The sequence below is a fragment of the Rhinolophus hipposideros genome, assembly GCF_964194185.1.
Source record: "Rhinolophus hipposideros genome assembly, chromosome: 12".
Taxonomy (NCBI): domain Eukaryota; kingdom Metazoa; phylum Chordata; class Mammalia; order Chiroptera; family Rhinolophidae; genus Rhinolophus; species Rhinolophus hipposideros.
Genome location: NC_138058.1, coordinates 27,875,547 through 27,894,765, shown reverse-complemented (window position 1 = coordinate 27,894,765; position 19,219 = coordinate 27,875,547). Strand labels below are relative to the sequence as shown.

At 42.5% G+C, this 19,219-nt stretch overlaps 1 protein-coding gene across 2 annotated transcripts in view; it reads left to right on the top strand.

Moving 5' to 3' along the window:
• ANTXR1 (ANTXR cell adhesion molecule 1) overlaps nucleotides 1-19,219 on the top strand; it is a 220,520-nt gene that overhangs the window by 131,442 nt on the left and 69,859 nt on the right. For both annotated transcript variants that reach the window (XR_013994581.1, XM_081068017.1), the window contains exon 14: nucleotides 13,205-13,246. Coding sequence is in view for 1 of the 2 variants with exons in the window: in XM_081068017.1 (XP_080924143.1) it covers nucleotides 13,205-13,246 (42 nt within the window). In the remaining variant the exon portion in view is untranslated. The remainder of the gene's footprint in view (nucleotides 1-13,204; nucleotides 13,247-19,219) is intronic.

The following is a 19,219-nucleotide window of genomic DNA, read 5'->3' as shown; positions in this document are numbered from 1 at the left end:
CATTAGCTGTCAATATGGGTCAGGGAAGTGAGATTGCCAGGCAGGGCAGCTGAGGTGGCTGCTCTGGTTCCAGTGCTTAGGAAGGTTCCACAGAACACTGTAAATGATGTTATTTGACATGTGATGAATACATATGCATGTGTATGTATGGTGCACATACAAACATACACACGCACACACACTTGTTGAGTTGCCCTAGCTGATACTCTTCCAAGGCCACCTGGCTTAGCAACTAGTCAGCCCATCTGAGAGAACGGCCTCGGGCCTCTTTATTTTTACAAATAAAGAGTGGCACCCACCTTTACTTCATTACTTTTAGCAAGCATTTACAGGACACACCTACTGTGTGCCCAGCACTCATCTAAGCACATCGGCTACCAGATCAGTAGCAACCTGCCTTCGCCCCATCCTCATTGCCTGCAGCCACCTCGTAGCTCTGACCAGCGTCTCCATGAATAGCGTGGGGCCTGGAATAAGCCGTCACTCGCTGTGCCCAAATCATAGTGCCTCTTTATCAGTTTCTAGTCCCTGGCCCCTAGACCAGGAAAGGCCCAAATAAAGTAATAGCCAAATGAAGAAAAAGACGTTAACTCTCACATATCCAGTTCTAGCAAGTGCCCTGCCTTTATGCCATGTCAGAGCAGGCGCTGTAAAGCCCAGGTGACTTTGAAGTGAGCACCGCTCTCTACTGCCATGGCATCTTCCATTTCCTTGTATCTTAGTTCTTCCAGGGAGGGTCCTGCAGGGGAAAAGAGACGGTGAGCCTGTCCAGATGAAAGCGTGTCACATTTTGTCGCAGAAACTCCAGCACTCAGCACACAGTGCAAGGGGACACACTTCTGTGTGTCAGACTGAGCCAAACAAAGACCATGAACTCATAGAATGCTGGACTTGAAAAGGAGGGGGAAAGGGCTCCGAACGACACTTTAGGGGGAAAATGAAGGAGATGAGGAACTTAGCCAGAGTGTGGATCCATGGGGCAGGGACTTTGGGCAGGAAAGAGGCTCTTGCACCAACAGAAGCTTCTGGGTGTTGAGGGGATGATGTGACTTGTAGCAGACAAGAACATGTGTGCAGAGAGGGACCCAGGACAGGTACACGTCTCAGGCCAATTAGTGCAATCCAGACTGCACTGATTTTACCAAAATTTTAAACTGATTCTTACCAGAGCAGCCCCAAGAGTTAAATGTTGTTTTAGGTACTTAAGGCTGCATAGCTATTTTATTTGAAGGGTAAAAATATCCATACGTCAGAGTGCTTTCTCAGGTCATTAAAAAAAAAAAAAAAAGCACATTTTTCAAGTGTGGAATTTTGGGGGAAAAAACACTTTGCGGTGGGCTCTTAGAGAAGGGGGTGGTCGGGGTGGTGGTAGTGGCAGCAGGCAGTGGATACCAGGGCTTCTACTTTAGTAGGCCTCACCCTGTTCAGTTAGTCCCTTTGATTATTTAAAAAAGTTATTTCTGGGTGAGGACAGCTAGGAGCAGTAGAACAGCCAAGCAGCGCTCCACTACTCACCAGCTGTGTGATCTTGGGCAAGTTACTTAACCTCTCTGTGCCCCAGTTTTTTCATTTGTATAATGTGTACAATAAAAACAGCAACCTCATAGGTCTGTGGTGAAGATTAAAGGAGTTCACATATATAAACTACTTAGAAATGGCACTTTGCACGTAGTAAGTGCTGTGTATTATTACTAATATTAATAAATATTTACTATACTAAGAATAGATTACTGTACTGTGTGGCATTTGATTTATATCAGTGGGAAATGCCTCTTTTTTCCAGTTTTATTGAGATGTAATTGACAGATAGCATTGTATAAGTTAAGATGTACAACACAGTGAAATGTATATATTGCAAAATGAATACAAGTTTAGTTAACACCCATTACCTCACATAGCTAAGAATTCTTTTCCTTGTGATGAGAAACTTCTAAGATCTACTCTCAGCAACTGTCAGATAAACAATAGAATATTATTAACTATAGTTATCATGTTGTACACTTCATCCACTGAACTTATTTATTTTATAACTGGAAGTCTGTATTTTTTTACTACCTTCACCCAATTTCCCACCTCTGGTAATCACAAATATAATCTCTGTTTCTGAACTTGGTTTTTTTTTAGATTCCATATATAACTGAGATCATACAGTATTTTTCTTTCTCTGTGTGACTTATTTCACCTAACATAATACCTTTAGGGTCCATCCATGTTGACGCAATGGCAGAATTTCCTTTGTTTTTACAGCTGAATAGTATTCATTGGATATATGTACCACAACTTCCTTATCCATTCATTTATTGATGGACACTTAGGTTGCTTCTATATCTTGGCTATTGAAATAATGCTGCAACAAAAATGAGGGTGCCAATATCTCTTTAGGATAGTGATTTTATTTCCTTTGGATAAGTACCCAGAAGTGGAATTGCTGGGTCGTGTGGTAGTTCTATTTTTAATTTTATAACAAACTTCCACACTGTTTTCCATAGTGGCTGCACCAATTTACAATTCTCACCAACAGTGCACAAGGGCTCCCTTTTCTCCACATCCTCACCAGCATTTGTTTTCTCTTGTCATTTTGACGACAACATTCTAATAGGCATGAGGTGATATTTCACTGTGGTTTTAATTTGCATGGAAATGTCTCTTAATTAATGTTTTTCATAATTAAAAGCAGAGTCATCCAAGGCCAGATTATTTTGCAATATTCAAACTACTTGTCAATGACTTTCTCTGGTTAAGTCCATGTTTCTTTGGAAGGCAGCCAGAATGTCTTAACGTGGTCCTCTTTTGTAAGTCCTGAAGGATTTCTTTACAAGGAGAGATCTTGAAATTAATTTTCCTGTTTATGATGTCTATAAAAACTGCCGTCACCCTTATTTCTGAGAGCTGGCCAGAGTTCTGATGCTTGGTGTGCACCCCCCACCAAACCAAATTTATCACTTGTTTTCTTGATGAGTGATGATGCTCTAAGGGGGACAGGATAAAGTCATGTGTTTTGTAGAGGGACTATGCAGGAAAGAGGCCAAACATCACCCCCTCCCCCAGGATCCTGATTCAGAGGATTCAGGAAATTTCTCTCACCCAAGAGACAGCACCCCTCACCACAGCTCTGGGACTAGCAGAGGCTGTTCTTGTAAATGATGGCCCTGAAACCTTCCTCTATCACTCTCTCCACCTGCCCCACATGTGGAAAATGACCCCTGACTTGGTACCAAAGCTGCAACTCGATAATGGAACTAATCAGAGTGCAGAAAAGGCCTGCAAAATGTAGGGTACGTGAGATTTGTCTTTTTTGTGTCCCTTCTTCCCCTTCTACAAAGTTCTCTCCAGGAATGATATTCAAAATATTTAACAGGCCCAGTTACGAGACCCTCCACCCCAACTGGCCACCAAACATTAACCCTTTGATTGCTAGATCTGGGGATGGGGTGTCCATGAAGTCTTGGGGGGATGACCAGGTATTCAGGTCCCTATCTACTAATCATAAAGAGCATTTTTAAATGTGATGACCGGACCAGGCATAGTGGTTACTATTAGGCCTGCCCTTTGCCTCAGCACCCTCTTGCTTTCTGCTGGGCCTGTCTGGAAGAAATCTGAAGGGTGAGAGTGACTGATGCTACTCATTGTGTTTCACCTTTCCTAAAGGACCCCGCTCCATCCAGTTCTTATCTCCCAGCAAGATGGAACCTACATTAACTTATTGACCATGTAGCAGAGTATAATCTATCAGTAGTGACTGATGGAGAGAGAGAGAGAATGGCCAGATCCTGGTTCAAAAACTTTTTACCAATTCCCACCTTGGCCCTCAGTGTCCTTAGGTAAACCTTTGGCTCCTAAGATTCCTGCATTTATTCATTGGCACAAAGCACCCACATTGAAAGGGAGAGAGGCACTGGACTATGCACCCTGGGCTTATTTGCATTTTCAAAAAGAGAATTCAAGGGGTCAATATTTTACCAAATAAATAAGTACAGCCCTGCCTCAGTTCCACAAGGGGCATTACCAGAACCCTCTAAGTCATTCCTTGACCACTTCCTCTACTTATACGTTTGATCCACTAGTACTGAAATCTCTAAACTGAAATTTATAAAGAGGAAGACTTAGAAATCTGAATAAGAAGATCATGAAAACAGAGTTGAAATGTATTGGAAGAGTAAATGTACGAAGGGCTTGAATGCATAGAGAACAAAAAGTCAACAATGAATCAATCAGTAATATTAGAGCACTAAACTGTCCTAGAAAATGCAGGCAGCCGTAAGGGTCCACTGTCATCCCAGACAAGAGGCAGTGTCCTGGTGTGAGCCTGCAGCCCAGCTGGGATTGTAGCTTTATGTACACAGGCAAAGGCCATCACCTCACACCTTAATTTCAGCAGGTAGCAAGCCACTGATAGGTTCTGATCAGCAATGGGGACTGGTCCTCCAAATCAAAACGGGGGGAGAAAATGAATGCCTGCATTGTCTCTTAATCTACTGCCTGCTCTCATGAACATCTCGATTCCCTAACCCCCACCTCACTTGCCTTGCCCATCCCTACACCTACACGGAGCAATTGTAGGTAGTTTCCTCTCCTGCTCCCAAAGTGCAGATCACTTCCAAAGGGAATGGTGCCAGCCTGCTGCTGGGGTCACTGCACATTTACGAGGCCTTCAGCGTGCTTAGCAAGTTTGCCCTCATCTTTACAGAGCAGCAGATTCCATCCCCACAGTACCTCTCCCAAACACTTACCCTTCTCCTGGAGATCTCTGTCCTACCTCTGGCCCTTTTGCTCTCAGTAGACAGCCTGCCCTACTGTCTCAGTGAAATAGTAGAAGCTGTCCTGTGAGAAACCCTTCCTTCCATTTCAAGCAACATATAGACTTAGGTCCTCCTCCAACATCCCTTCACCTGAGAAGCAGCCTTGCCCCTTCTCCCTCTCTTATCACTGTGTTCTTCATGTTGTCCTCTCTCACTTCATCTCTGCCTGTGGTATCTTCATTCTTTCCTTTCCACCATCTTCCTCCCCTCTGACAACAAAAGTATGCTAGCCTCCTTCAACTTCTCAGAATGCCTCATACCCACCTTATTTCTCCTTCCAGACGCTCTTTTCTTTCTCCCTTTCACTGGCAAACTTCTTTGCAGATCAGACCCTCCACTGTTCTCCCCTTCCTTCCAGCCCACTGCCCCCTGGCCTCCGTCGCCATGATTCCTCTAACCTATCTTTCGCAAGCCTGAATTCGCTGGTCAGTGGTCTCTGCGCATCTCTCATTCTACGATCGCTCTTTGAGCTGTAGGCCCTCTTGCTCCTTTAAACTTCCTCTCCACTGCCTTGTGTGGACTCTTGTCCTACCTCTCTGTTCAGGTTTTCTCTGTCTCCTCCATGGGCTCTTCTTCCACTGCCATCTTTCGTTCTCCAAGACTGTCTTTGGCCTTCTCTACACGTTGACACCAGGCAATATCGCTAATTCCCATGATTTCAACTACAACGGATATGCTGATGCTTACTTACACATCCACCCATCGCTGGTCTTGGCTCCAGATATCCAAGCCTATAGTATACAGACCCAATGGACGTCTCAAATGCAGGCATCTCACCCTCAGCATGTCCCAAACTAAGCTCATCAAATTATCCCCCAAACTGCTCTTCATCAATGGAGATGTCCCCGTCCTCTGAGCTGCCCAAACAAGACACTGCAGAGTGATTGCTGACACCTACTTCTTCCGCTCCTTGTCTTATCTCACTTCAGAGTGTCACATTCATCCATACCTTCTACCCAGCACAAGCCCAATACCTGGCACTCAACAGTTACTTAATAAATAGTTGTGAACTGTATGATATGGTAGATTCATGGGTGTTTGTATTATTATTATGTTTTATAACTTAGGTATATGTTATATGTAATGCTTTATATGGATCGAATATTACATGACAAAATACATGTATATCAGTTTCTTAAATAAAATCTTAGAAATGTGCCCTTTTTATTGGGAGGTCAATGGTATATCAGAAACCCTGAGTAAAAAAAAAAAGAAAAAAATCTTGCTATATTTTGCATTAAAAAGTTCCGGAGATTGATTGCATAACAATGTGGAATAGTACTTAACATTACTAGACTATACACTTAGAAATTATTAAGATGTTACATTTTATGCTACCTGATTTTTGCCGTGATTAAAATGAAATCTTACTATAAAGTTGCAGTCCTCTGCAATCCAGCAGATTAAACCACACTTTTTAAGTGAAACCAAATCATCGTATTTCTGTTCAGTTAATGGCAGATATTTTTACTCAGTTTGCTGGACGAGGATCGTGTGCATACATTTAGAATTTCTCCTTAGAAAAACAGAAGTCTGTTTTCTTTTGTTTTGTTTGAAATGACCTTGTAGGTCTTTTTTGAACAGTTAGTTTTTAAAGAATTTATGGAAAGGATCATGTTTAACTCACTTTGTTGAATTTCAAGGATAGTTCAACAAATAAGCCCCTTGGACATCTCCAATGACAAATTGCAAGAGACAAAAATTAATCAAGAAATTGATATGCATTAAATTGAAATAAAATAAAGTCTTCTCATAGTACTCTCCAACACCTTTAAGCGTAACATTTAATAATTTGCTGAGCCTGACAACAAAGCCTAAGATCACCAAAGGGACTAACTCACAGTTTATTTAATAGAAACCTGACTAGAAGTACAAATTAGTAGTTACAAAACAGTCACAGGGATGTAAAGTACAACATAGAGAATGTAGTCAATAATAGTCAATAACTATGTATGATGTCAAATGTGTACTAGGTTTATCGGAGTCATCACCTCATAAATTATGTGAATGTCTAATCTCTATGTTGTGTACCTGAGACTAATATCATATTGCATGTCAACTGTAATTGGAAAAATATTTTAATGATTAAAAAAAGGGAAAAGACATCTGACTAGTACAAGTAGCTCCTTAACCAGGCATCGTGAGCATAGACCCAGCGTGCTTTCTGGAGCCCTTTCCAGACTCCATCATTCCCATCTGGACATTGCTCGCTCTGCAGCCTACAAGGTTGTTTCTCATGAACACACAGAGCTCTGCCATGGCCGGCCCTCACCTCTGGAGCGCTGCAGCACTTGCCCCCTACCCCAGTCTGTTTTCACTTCCACCTTGCTCTCATGGCTTCCCTAATCCCTGCCATACTGTCCTCGCAGCTTCCTTATAACCCACCCACCACCTCCTCATGCCTGTTGGGTGAACTGGAAAGAGGCAAGCTGTCGTTAAAGACAACTGGGTTCCCACAGAGATCTTCTTCTCTCTGGTAAAGTAAATGCTTTAACCTTAATTTCCTCACGTGAAAAATTAGAAAATTGGGATCATACTGCCTCTAAGGTTGCTTGCTCCCTTACAGTCGTACCTTCTGTGAGTGAGTCTATTCCTCCCCTTCAAGATTCCTTGGCCTGTGGTTCTCAAACCCACTTTACATCAAAATCCCCTGAGGATTATATGATGCAAGTCATCAGAGGCAGCATTTACATACTACGTCCACAGAAGACCAGTTCCTACAAGATGTGAATAGGTACACTTCCGAACAAGGGGTATTTGGACAATAAGTTTGAAAGACACCATTAAACTAAGTCTTCGCTGCAGCACTTCTCAGAGCCTTTAGTAGGATAATTTGCTTGGTAATTCTCCAAACTTATTTGGATCCTGGAACCCTTCTTTGGCCTATCTCCAGTCCCACTAATTGACATACTGACATCTAGAAGGACACGAGTATTCTGCCAAAGGCTGTTTAATCCTGGAGACAACATAATCCTAGAGACTGTTGAAGCAGCTGATTCCTAGGTTCTGAGGTGTAGCCTCTTTCCTGCCCCCTCGAAGGCCGTGTCAGTGCCCACAAGCTTGTACATACTGTGAGCATCACCAGCACACCCTGCTCCCTGGGTGCCCTGCTTGGATCCCATAGGCACTGCCAGTGGCTGGCATCACCTTGCCCATAACCCAGACAGACCAAATGTTCCTCCTCCAAGTCTCAGGGAATCTGAATTCATGGATGGTTTTTTAACTGTCTCACTTAGAATTTTGCTGTGACTTTGACATATCACCTAATTGAAAATATGATAGCTATTCTTTAAATTACTGTGTAAATCACATAGGTCTTTAACTAATGTTAAAATTCCTGCCACTAGTCTCACTTTAGTTATCAGTGAATTTGGCCTTTTAAATAGTCCCAGTCTTAAGGGAGATGAGATGAGAGGCCACATATTATTTGAAATTTAAGTCCCAAATGCCAAATAAACAAAAAGCTGAGCTCATTTCTTTGAAAATTTCTTGTACTACATCCTAAATCAACACCCTGGGCACTAGCCTTTGATAAACTTTTACAGTGTAAAATTACTGGATTCAGGTAGTAATTGGCCAGCATTTACTCACTCTCATCAGCTGTGAGGTTTCTATGATATTTATACTGTTTGTATAGTAGTGAGATTCATTTATCTGCCATTGGATACAATCACATACTTCCTGGACATTTTCCACATCAAGTTGCCTATTTTTCCTTGGTTTCTCGATTTTAATTAGAAGGATATTTATTGCAAGGATTGAGAATTGGAACAGAAGTCTAGAATATAAAAGCATGAGAGCAAGCCTCCCCTCCATCTGTGACATGAAAGCCCTTGGTAGATTGCTTTTCTGATCTCGATTGGCATTTCTTCTATACATAGTTCTGTTCCGATGGCTCTTGCTCAGACAGAACCCATGAGCCAGGGAGGCAGCAGAGGAATTGGTACTAAGAGATCAGCCTAGAAGTTCTAGGATATACAATATTTTAATTCAAAGGCTCCAAATAACTTCAACCATCTCAATACGTTTATTTGAGCTAACCTCTCTGAGTGAGCATGCAAGAGCTAATCACTTATGAAAAATCAATTACTCTTGACTAGTGATAGAGTGTATTACATAATAACAACAACAAAACAAAAAACTCCTAGAAAAACAATATGATAACAGTTGTTTTAAATATACAGCCAGTCTCACAAGAAAATAGGGGACATTTCCAGGGCTAAAATAAAGAAGGATCTGGAAATCTGATGGTTAACTGAGCCTAAAAGAAGGGTGATCCTAGAAGAGATTTTTCTGATCTTAATAACCTAGGCATTTGGTTTCACAGCCTGACATATGCCCACAAAAGTCTGAGAACTGGAATTGTGTCTTCTGTCTCAAGCTGGGACCTTGCGTGAAAGGATGATCTATGAGTTTGGTGTGTGTGTGTGTGTGTGTGTGTGTGTGTGTGTGTGTGTGTGTGTGTGTTTCTGTGTGTCTGTCTGTGTCTGAGTTCAGAACCATAACCTCTTAGTTTTAGAGTTCAACTGTATATTACATGGGGTTCTGCAAATCACAAGCTGAGAAGTGGTCATAGTTTGGAAGTGTTTAGGGATCTGCAGAGGGAAACTTGAATCCTCTCTGGCAGGTTCGTCCCTCAACCCAGTCCTCATAGGATTCCCACAGGTAAACGGGAACTACAATGAGCTCACAATCCAAAATTACCAAAAACCCAAAGAATGTTATGACTCAAAGTCCTTGGGATTTTACTATACATGGAAAGCATGAAAGACCAGAAATCAGAGGAGGAAGTCAGACCCTGTCAACGGTCTCTCCTTTGCTCTCTCCATAGTTAACAATAGTTGTTAAATAGCAGATACATCAAAAGTTCTCTAAATACCATCATTTCTCCTATAACATGAAGGCTGTTCCTAAAAATATCACTGCATATGAAATTTCAGCCCCATGAAAACAATAGGGCTGATGGAGGAAAGAGGTTCAGAGTAGAACATTCAAAACTGCAACGTTCTGGAACAATCAAGTTTTAAAAATTAAGAATAAGCTCAAAAATGTCACCATTTTAAGCACGTGAAATTCTTCATTAAAATAATACTACTGTGCCTTGATTTAAAACAATAAACACATGAAGTTTCCTGGTGGATATGAGCGTGGTGTAGCACTGTGAGTTGGGATGGAAGAAAGGGAGGACATTCTTAGATCGAAGTGTTACCACAACAGAGGTGGATGGCTGTGACTCATTGTCTTGTTATTCCTCTGCACCGGCTTAAAATAGAAATCCAGCTTTTGTTTCTTTGCCAAGTTCCTCCTTTCATTACAAAAAAAGCTATTTGTGTGGTTCCAAATAAGACCAAATGCCATGAAAGTGCTGTTCTGCTGCTGTCAGCATTATAATCCTGTCTTCAAGTCATGGCATGTGCTTCTGATCCCCTTTAAAGCAAACGCAGCTCCCAGAATTCCATTCTTCTTCTGTTGGCTCTTCAGTGTGGTCTCTGCTGCAGCTCAACATGGGATCCTTTACTCCTGTTCCTCTCCCGGTGTCCCCTTTTGCTCACTTCACTTTGCAAGCTTGTCCATAAGCCTAAGGCTTTCTTCCTTCATTCAATCCCTGGATTCTTATAACGAGGACACACACTCATGTTGAGGATGCTGTGTTGTTTTCATGCAGAAAAGTACACATCTCTGGGCACGATATGTGTTTGCATTGCACGAGGGTAAACGGAAGTGAGAAAGCAGCACCACATGGTGTGGATGGGCTTTGTACGTTCTTCCCAGGTCGCTAGGGACAGCTGGGCAGCAGCATCACATTCACCTAGTATTACTCAGTGGCTGGCACGAAACAGAATCGCCCTACACTTTAAAATGGTTAATATTATGTTATGTGAATTTTACCGCAACCAAAAAAACTGATATATACATATATAATGGTAGCATTTTTCCAGAAGCTCAGATGCCCAATTTACAGTGTGTCAGTGTGGAATCTGGATTATAAATTGGTCCACCTTTGATTAAGACTTACTAAACTGTGTATCTTGTCATTGTCTTTTGGGTTCCCCTGGGGACATTGCTGGATGTAAGATTCACTAAATACCCAGTAAATTACATTGAACAATAACCCACAGATGGGTTAGTCTGAGTGGTAAGCCAGTTGGTACTGCACTTCCTGGCTGATATCATGTGCCTACACATATGTGGTGAAACATACTGCTGCTGACCCCTCTGAAGCCCCTGGTATCTCTCAGACCCCCTGGGCACTGTCTGAATACCAGCTTCCTTTCTTACTCATTTTATGAAGCTCCATCTGGAAACCCCCATATATAGGCATTTAGTATATGCAGGAGGTTAAGTGAAACCTTTGTTAAATTGTAATAAAAGTAAGACACAGAGACTGCAAGAAAGGGAAAAGAGAATAATAATAATAATAATAATAATAATAATAATAATAATAATAGTATACGCCCTCTATTGAGCACCCTTTCTAAACCAGACGCTTTACAAACATGATGGTTCATCATGACTCAATTCCTGCGAGGCTAATGTTATTGCTCCCATTTTACAAATGAGGACTATGGGTCTCGGGGAAGTTCAAGGACTTGTCAAATCCTCACAGTCAGAAAAAAGACAGGTCTGGGGTTTACATTTGACAACTACACTGTGCAGCGAGAGAGCGAGCTAGGAACCCTGTGAAGACAAAAGCCCAGCTGCTCTGACCGAACCTCTGTGTACCCAGCGTCCTTACCATGCACTGGCCCACAGAACTCTTGTCAACATCTGTCCCTGTTCCCAAATATCCTGCTCCCTCTCACTCCCCTTCCTAGCCCTGCCCTAAGAGAAGAGACACGTTCTAGATGGCTATCCCCAGCCCAGCCCGTCACCCTTCCCTCCCATTCTCAGGCATTTCCTGTTTTTAGATCATCACTGCCTCTGGGATACTGGGAAATCGGCATTGGACAATAATGGCCGTCCCCAGAGGTTTCCTTAAAGAATTCGGAGCCACTGTTGAGTGGGTGAGCAAAATCAGGGCTTCATGCTTTCCAAAGACCTTCAGTAGGCTTCCCACAATGACCAGGAAGTGGAGGCAGATGAAATGATAGCTTGAAACCCCTAGAGGCCTTAGCCTCTGCCTCTTAATTAATTGAATACTGTTCTTTTAGATGAGGAGTCTCAGTCCCAGGCTGGTGGTAATAGAGCCTGAAGTCAGGAGCCTGTCTCAAAACACAGCAATCTTACAGATAATGGTAGCCCACAGCAGTGGGAATCAGAGCCCAAATGAGGTCCCAGAATAATCATGAAACCAAAGGAGATATGTGTTTAGTAGGGTGGAGCCTGATGCCTAGAAGGCCTCCTGCCCTGCAGCCAGGAGAGAGAGGTCTCCAACTAGGAGATTAAGAACACCCATTCAGAAGTGGTCCCCACCAGCCCTGACACTAAGACATCAAGAGATTCGTGATGAGCTTTGTGTTTACCAAATCCTCTTAAGAAAAAGGACTGTATGTGGAGGATCCAAAGCTCCAATCATAAGCTTGGGATGGGAGGAGGGAGCCCCCAAAGGACATGGTGGAGTCACAGCAGATAATGGCCAAACTACCTTATAAAAGACTCTAAATCCAATTTACTGCAAGGCCTTTCCTTTTATGAATGGTGTGTGCAGTGGGAGACAAGAGTGAGGAGAGGTTGCTTACTGAGACCCAGCTGTCCTCCTTCCGTGTTCTCCCATGTGTCCCTTAGCCTCTCATTGGTTGGAAAAGGCTCCCAGTTGCTGTCTGCCTAGAGTGTCTGCGTGTCTCCCTTCAGCCCTGATGAAGGGGCAGGTGCAGAGTACAGTCTTACAATATTGTTATATAAATCTTTGTGTCCCTTAAAGTTCAGAAATCCCGGTTACCCCTTCTTTGCTGTCCACTGTTGTCACTCGGTCTGCCTGACCATCACACCCTGCTATGGGTACCATTTGGGACCAGTGACAGTTAACGGGACTACAAACTGCTTGAGTGTGGTCCATACCTGACTCGTCTTCACAGCACCATTGTAACCTCTGTCATGTTCAATTCTTTGTTAATGTATAGCTGTTTGGATGGCTGAGTGAATGATTTGACTGAATAAATAAATGAGTGAATAAATTCGCAAGATAGCTACCTGGGGTAAGAGACGAAAGTGTTACCTGTGGGATATTTTTTTCTCCATACAAAACTACAACTAGACACAGTTGAGAATGGAACACTCAGCCATGCTTTAACTAACTGAGCTATTCATCCCAGAAAGACGCATCATGGCATTAATTAAGCTTGCCTTGCTTGGGCCTGTTACTATGGTAATTATGGCCACACTACCAAGGTACCACTTGAGAGCAGGCCTCTTAGAAAGCAGATGGCTGGAGATTTCTACTGACTTGTTCTGTTTTTCCTTTTCAGATTATCAAGGAGGTCCCTCCACCCCCTGCTGAGGAAAGTGAGGTGAGTGACCAGCGCAGGGTGTGGCCGGCTGGACAGGGTGGTGGAGTGGGGTGGAGAGCTGGGGGGCTGGCCTGAGACTTAAGCCCTTGCAAAGCAGAGCTAAGTCAGGCCCAGGTACCCCGTGCATATGAAGCAGTAAGGAGGGAGGTCTTTGGCTCTTTCCTAACCAAGGATAAACAGAAACTGAACTAAACCAGGGTGGTTTGGGAAGGTGTTTTTCTTTGCAAAGATAAAATGTGAGATGCAAACATAAATATTTTTATCAATACAATTATTTGGAGCCCTAAGCTACTGCTTTTTCCTTTAAAAGACACGTTAGGCATCTCTTCACCCTATAGAGACTTTCATGCTTTATGTGTGTAGATCAGAGAAAATTTGCCACTTTCTGCAAACAATCAGTGATTCCAGGAACAGCCTGATGCTGAAGTATTCCATTGTTCTTTAATTTAAAACAATGTTACCTAAAGATTTTCCAGGCAGTAATGAAAATATACTAGAAAGGGGTATACTAATATGCTAGCCTTGCTGTCAATTCCTCATCATTTGAAAAAAGAAAAAATATCTTAGACTACCATAAATTGGCCAATAAGCGTTCTGGTGGAAGTGTGTCCTGGGGTAGAATAGAGTGGAGGCATTAAAGGCTGATGTGAGAAGGAGCACCCAGGGGCAGAATTTCCTGGCCAGTGGCTTTCCTGATGCTCTGATCACTCTCTGGAGAGCTGGCCTCCCTGGACGCAATGCTCACCAGTTTAAAAGCCAGGGTACCAGTCTGAAAACCTAGTAGGACTGAAAGATATATTGATGAGGTTTTGAGTTCATGCTCCTCAATCCCTAAGATTTGTTGCATGCAAACCACCCCCTCACCATTCCTCTTCCTAATTCCTTTGTCAAGTTTCCTACATACAGAAAGAATGATGATTAAATTTTAAATTCCATGTGGCTCTTATATCCTGAACCATATGCATGTGAGCCAGGGGATTTAATAGCCATCAATTAAAGCACATCTTGTTGGAATGCTAACTTTCTGCCCAGAAATCAAGGGAGGAAATTACATTGCTGTGCAAAGAGGAGGGAGGGGGGGAACAAAACCCCTCTTTACATCCATGAAAACCTTTTCCTAATCCAAGAGAAAGCACCGTGGCTAATTCCACAGGTTCCAGTTTGGCTGTTTCAGTTGTGTGCAGCTGTCTCTTATACTTCTAAAGAAAAATAGAGCAAGAAGCTCTCTGGATGAGGTTACTCTGTTTGCCCTGAGGAGAAGGCTCCCTCCCCTCATAATGTTCAATTAGAGGAGTTGTTGCCCTTTCTTCTGCTGCTGGCTCTGGAAGGTGATGTGGCAGCGACAGTGGCCAACATACGCCAGGGGACTTAGGGTGTGGTTTAGACCATGGGTGTGGTTTACCCACTGCCCATGGATTTTCTCATTCTCTGAGGGAGAGGATGTATATGGAAGGCATTGATGCTGGCTGGGCATCCAGTTAACAATAAGCACCTGGCTTTCAATGATGCACTTATTCCCAGGTTTATTATCATACTTATCCTAACAATTTCTCGGTGGCAAGAATTTTTTAGATGAAAAAATTGACCTATGGAAAAATTATACAATTTGTCTAGGACCAAACAAGTTAAACACCTTAACAGTAGCAGGCCTGGTACTCCACACAGCTATGTCTGCACAGCCAGAGTACCCTTCCACTCTAGAGGAGTGAAGAGCCAAGCTACCACCGGGCATCTTCTTTCCAGGGCATATCAAATACACACACACACACACACACACACTCACACATACACACTCGTGCACACACACGAACATGCCAAACAGAAGTCCTAAAACAGGCCCAGAATTCAGTATTCAATATTTCAACAGTTAAAAAAAGGAACATTGTGGAGAGATCCAAGATGGCAGAGTAGATAAACACTGTGCCTGCATCTTTCCATGAACACATTAAAATTGCAACCAAATTATAGAACAATCAACCTGGAGAACCATCTCAAGTCTGGCCAAACAGAAGTCCTATAACTAAAATTATAAAGAAGCCATGTCGAGACTAGTAGAAGGAGTGGAGACACAGAATGGGCCACACATCTGTGTGTGGGAATTGAGAATCAGGAGGGATATCTCAGCATCCTTGGTTCCCCCCAGAGGAGTGAGGAACTCCAGCCCCCCACACCAGGCTCCCCAGCCCAGAGTACTTTTACTGAGAAGAGGAGCCACCACAACATCTAGTTGTGAAAAACAGGGGATTCTGACCGTTCAGGTGAGCCAAAGGTTGCAGAGCAACCCAGATGTTTTCTTAAAAGGCCCATGCACAAATTCACTTGCAAGCACTTACCTTGGGCTCTAGCGGAAGGAGGGTGACTAGAGCGTCCTCGGAGACACATGGAGGGGGCAGACTGAGGTGTGTGGCTTCAGGGAGAGAACTGGAAGACAGCTGGCATTTTTCCAGAGGAGTCCAACTTCCATGTAGCCAACAGCCAACAGAACTGGAAGACAGTTGGCATTTTTCCAGAAGTGTCTAACTTCCATGTAGCCAACAGGCGAGCGCCATCTTTCCTATGTTGAACCCGCCCCCTCCAGCAAAATCTGAATCTGATTGGCCTGGTGAGCTCCACTGCTTCATCCTGCTGGCTCACTGGGACCCCGCCCCACCCAACTCATTCACTGCTGGAAGCAGTTTCTCTCCGAGCAGCCACCCCACCTGCATTATAATACTCCTTCTTAAAAAACTATCAGAGTCTGGCAGGCTTCAGGTGGGTGGCAACTGGCTTCACTGTGTTCTGAGACTTTTGTTGAGTAGCTCCAGGCTTAGCACTGGCACCAAACCAGAGTCTACATTAACCTGGTGACCACAATTCTTCCCACTCTACTGCCTCCCTGAGACCCTGCCTCACCAAACTCACGTATCTCATGATGCTTTATCAATGGCTGAAGCTTAAGAGAGCCAGCAGGTGGCAGCAGGCCTCTGGGTATCCTGGCTTTTTGTGAAGTTACCCTAGGCCTGATACTGGTGGCAGCCATCCTCGGTTCAGAGTGTGGCCTCTCCCACACACCTCCAGATTTAGCACAGGGAGCGAACAACTGTGGATCACTTTGTAGCTCCTACCAGGTAGTCCCTAGCCAATCACAGGCAGTGACTGACTTGGGCCTGCACCAGAGCCCCTCCCAAGCATCCCAGAACCAACATACTTAGAAGTTGCTCAGACCACAGCAAAGCACTGCCCAGTTAGCTCCACAGGTGGCACACACAAAGGGTGGTCTGAACAGGCACAAGAGCCCACTGGGGTAAATCCCACTCCATGTGATAAGATCCCTGCACAGCAGCCCATAAGCTGAACCCCTGAGGGTCAATCCCGCCCACTGATATGCCAAGAGCAATCAAGGCTCAATTATAACAGGAGGGCACACACAACCCACACACCCACAACCCTCCTGGAGCACTCAGTTCAGGTGACCAGGGAGACTGTGCCACTGGGCCCTACAGGACACCTACTACATTAGGCCACCCAGCCAAGACTGGGAAACACAGCAGACCTACCTAATACATAGAAATAAACACAGAGAGGCAGCCAAAGGAGAAAACAAAGAAATGCATCCCAGATGAAAGAACAGGAGACAACTCCAGAAAATGAATTAAACAAAATGGAGGCAAGCAACCTATAAGAGACAGAGTTCAAAATAATGGTTGTAAGTATACTCAAGGAACTTAGCGAGAACTTCAACAAAGAGATAGCAAGCATTGAAAGGGACATAGAAACCTTAGAAAAGAATCAGTGAGAAGTGAAGAATACAATAACTGAAATGAAGAAAGCACTAGAAGGAATCACCAGCAGACTAGATGAAGCAGAGGGTCAAATCAGTGATTTAAAAGACAAAGTAACAGAAATCACGCAATTGGCACAGCAAAAGGAAAAAAGAATTTTAAAAAATGAGAACTGTTTAAGAGACTTCTGGAACAACATCAAGCATGACAACCTTTGCATCATAGGAAGTGCAATGATAATATGCATTATCATTCTGGTAATGCATAATTTGCATTACCAGAAGCAGAGGAGAGAAAGCAAGGGATTAAGAACCTATTTAAATAAACAATGACAGAAAACTTTCCTAACCTGGTGAAGGAAATAGACATACAAGCCCAGGAAGCACAGAGTCCCAAACAAGAAGAATCCAAGCACGCCCACACCTAGACACATCATAATTAAAATGCCAAAAGTTAAAGACAAAGAGAGAATCTTAAAGCAGCAAGGGAAAAGCAGTTAGTTACTTACAAGGGAACTCCCATAAAATTGTCAGCTAACTTCTCAACAGAAACTTTGCAGGCCAGAAGGCATTGGCACAAAATATTCAAAGTGATGAAAAGCAAGGATTTACAACCAAAACTACTCTACCCAACCAGGCTATCATTTAAAATCCAAGAACAGATAAACAGCTGGCTAGACAAGAGAAAGCTAAAGGAGATCACCACCCTCAAATCCATATTACAAGGAATGTTAGAGGGACTTCTTTAAGATGGGGGGGAATCAAAATTGTGAATAATAAAGTGGCAATAACTACATATCTATCAACAATTACTTTCAATGTAAATAGATTAAATGTTCTAATCAAAAGACATAGGAGGGATCAATGGATAAGAAAACAAAACCTTTACATATGCTGCCTACAAGATTTAAAGACACACACAGACAGAAAGTAATGGGATGAATAAAGATATTTCATGAAAATGGAAAAAAAAAAAAAAAAGCTGGGGTAGCAATACTTATACCAGACAAAATAGATTTTAAAACAAAGGCTATAAAAAGAGACAATGAAGTACCCAGTAATCCCACTTCTGTGTATTTATCCGAAGAAACCCAAAATGCTACTTAGAGGGGACATGTGCATGCATATGTTCATTGCAGCATTGTTTACAACGGCCAAGACGTAGAGGCAGCCTGGGTGTCTGTCAGTGGATAAATGGATAAAGGATAGGTAGTACATATATACAATGAAATATTGCTTGGCTATGGAAGAGAATGGGTTCTTACCATCTGTGGCAACATGGATGAACCTGGAAGGTGTGCTGAGTAGAGGATATCAGACAGAAAATGACAGCAGAAATGTGATTTAGCTCATATGTGGAATCAAAGAACAAAATTAACAAACAAAACAGAAACAAACTCATAGATACAAAGAACATTTTTGATGGTTGACAGATAGGAGGGGTATGGGGATATGGGTGAAAAAGGGGGAAGGGATTAAGAAGCACAGATTGGTTGTTACAAAGTAGCTGTGGGGATGTAGGGTATAGCATAAGGAATATAGTCAATAATATTGTAATAATTATGTATGGTGTCAGATGGGTACTAGATTTGTTGGGGTGATAGATGGGAGGGGTTGGGGGGCCAGGGCGAAAATGGTGAAGGCATTAAAAAGTACAAATTGGTAGTTACAAAATAGTCATGGGGACGTAAAGTAAAGCATAGGGAATATAGTCAGTGATATGGTAATAACTATGTATAGTTCTAGGTGGGTACTAGACTAGTCAGGGGGATCACTTCTTAAATTATATAAATGTCTAACCACTATGCTGTACACCTGAAATTAATATAAAATAATATTGAGTGTTAACTGTAATTGATAAATTTAAAAAGAAAAAATAAAATAAAATAATAAAAAATAAAAATAAAAAGAGGATCCAAATTTCCAGGTATAAAACAAATCAGTCACGGGGATATAACATACAGCACAGGAAATATAGTCAATAATATTGGGATAGTGTAGTACGGTGTCAGATGGTTGCTGGACTTATCATGGTGATCACTTCTTCAGGTATATAAATGTTGAATAACTATGGCATATCCCTGAAACTCATATAATATGGTATGTTAGCTGTATTTTAATAAAAAAAATCTTTTTTTTAAATATTTTAAAAAGATGTATCAAACTGTACACTTTATATATGTGCAATTTATTATATATCAATTTTACCTCAA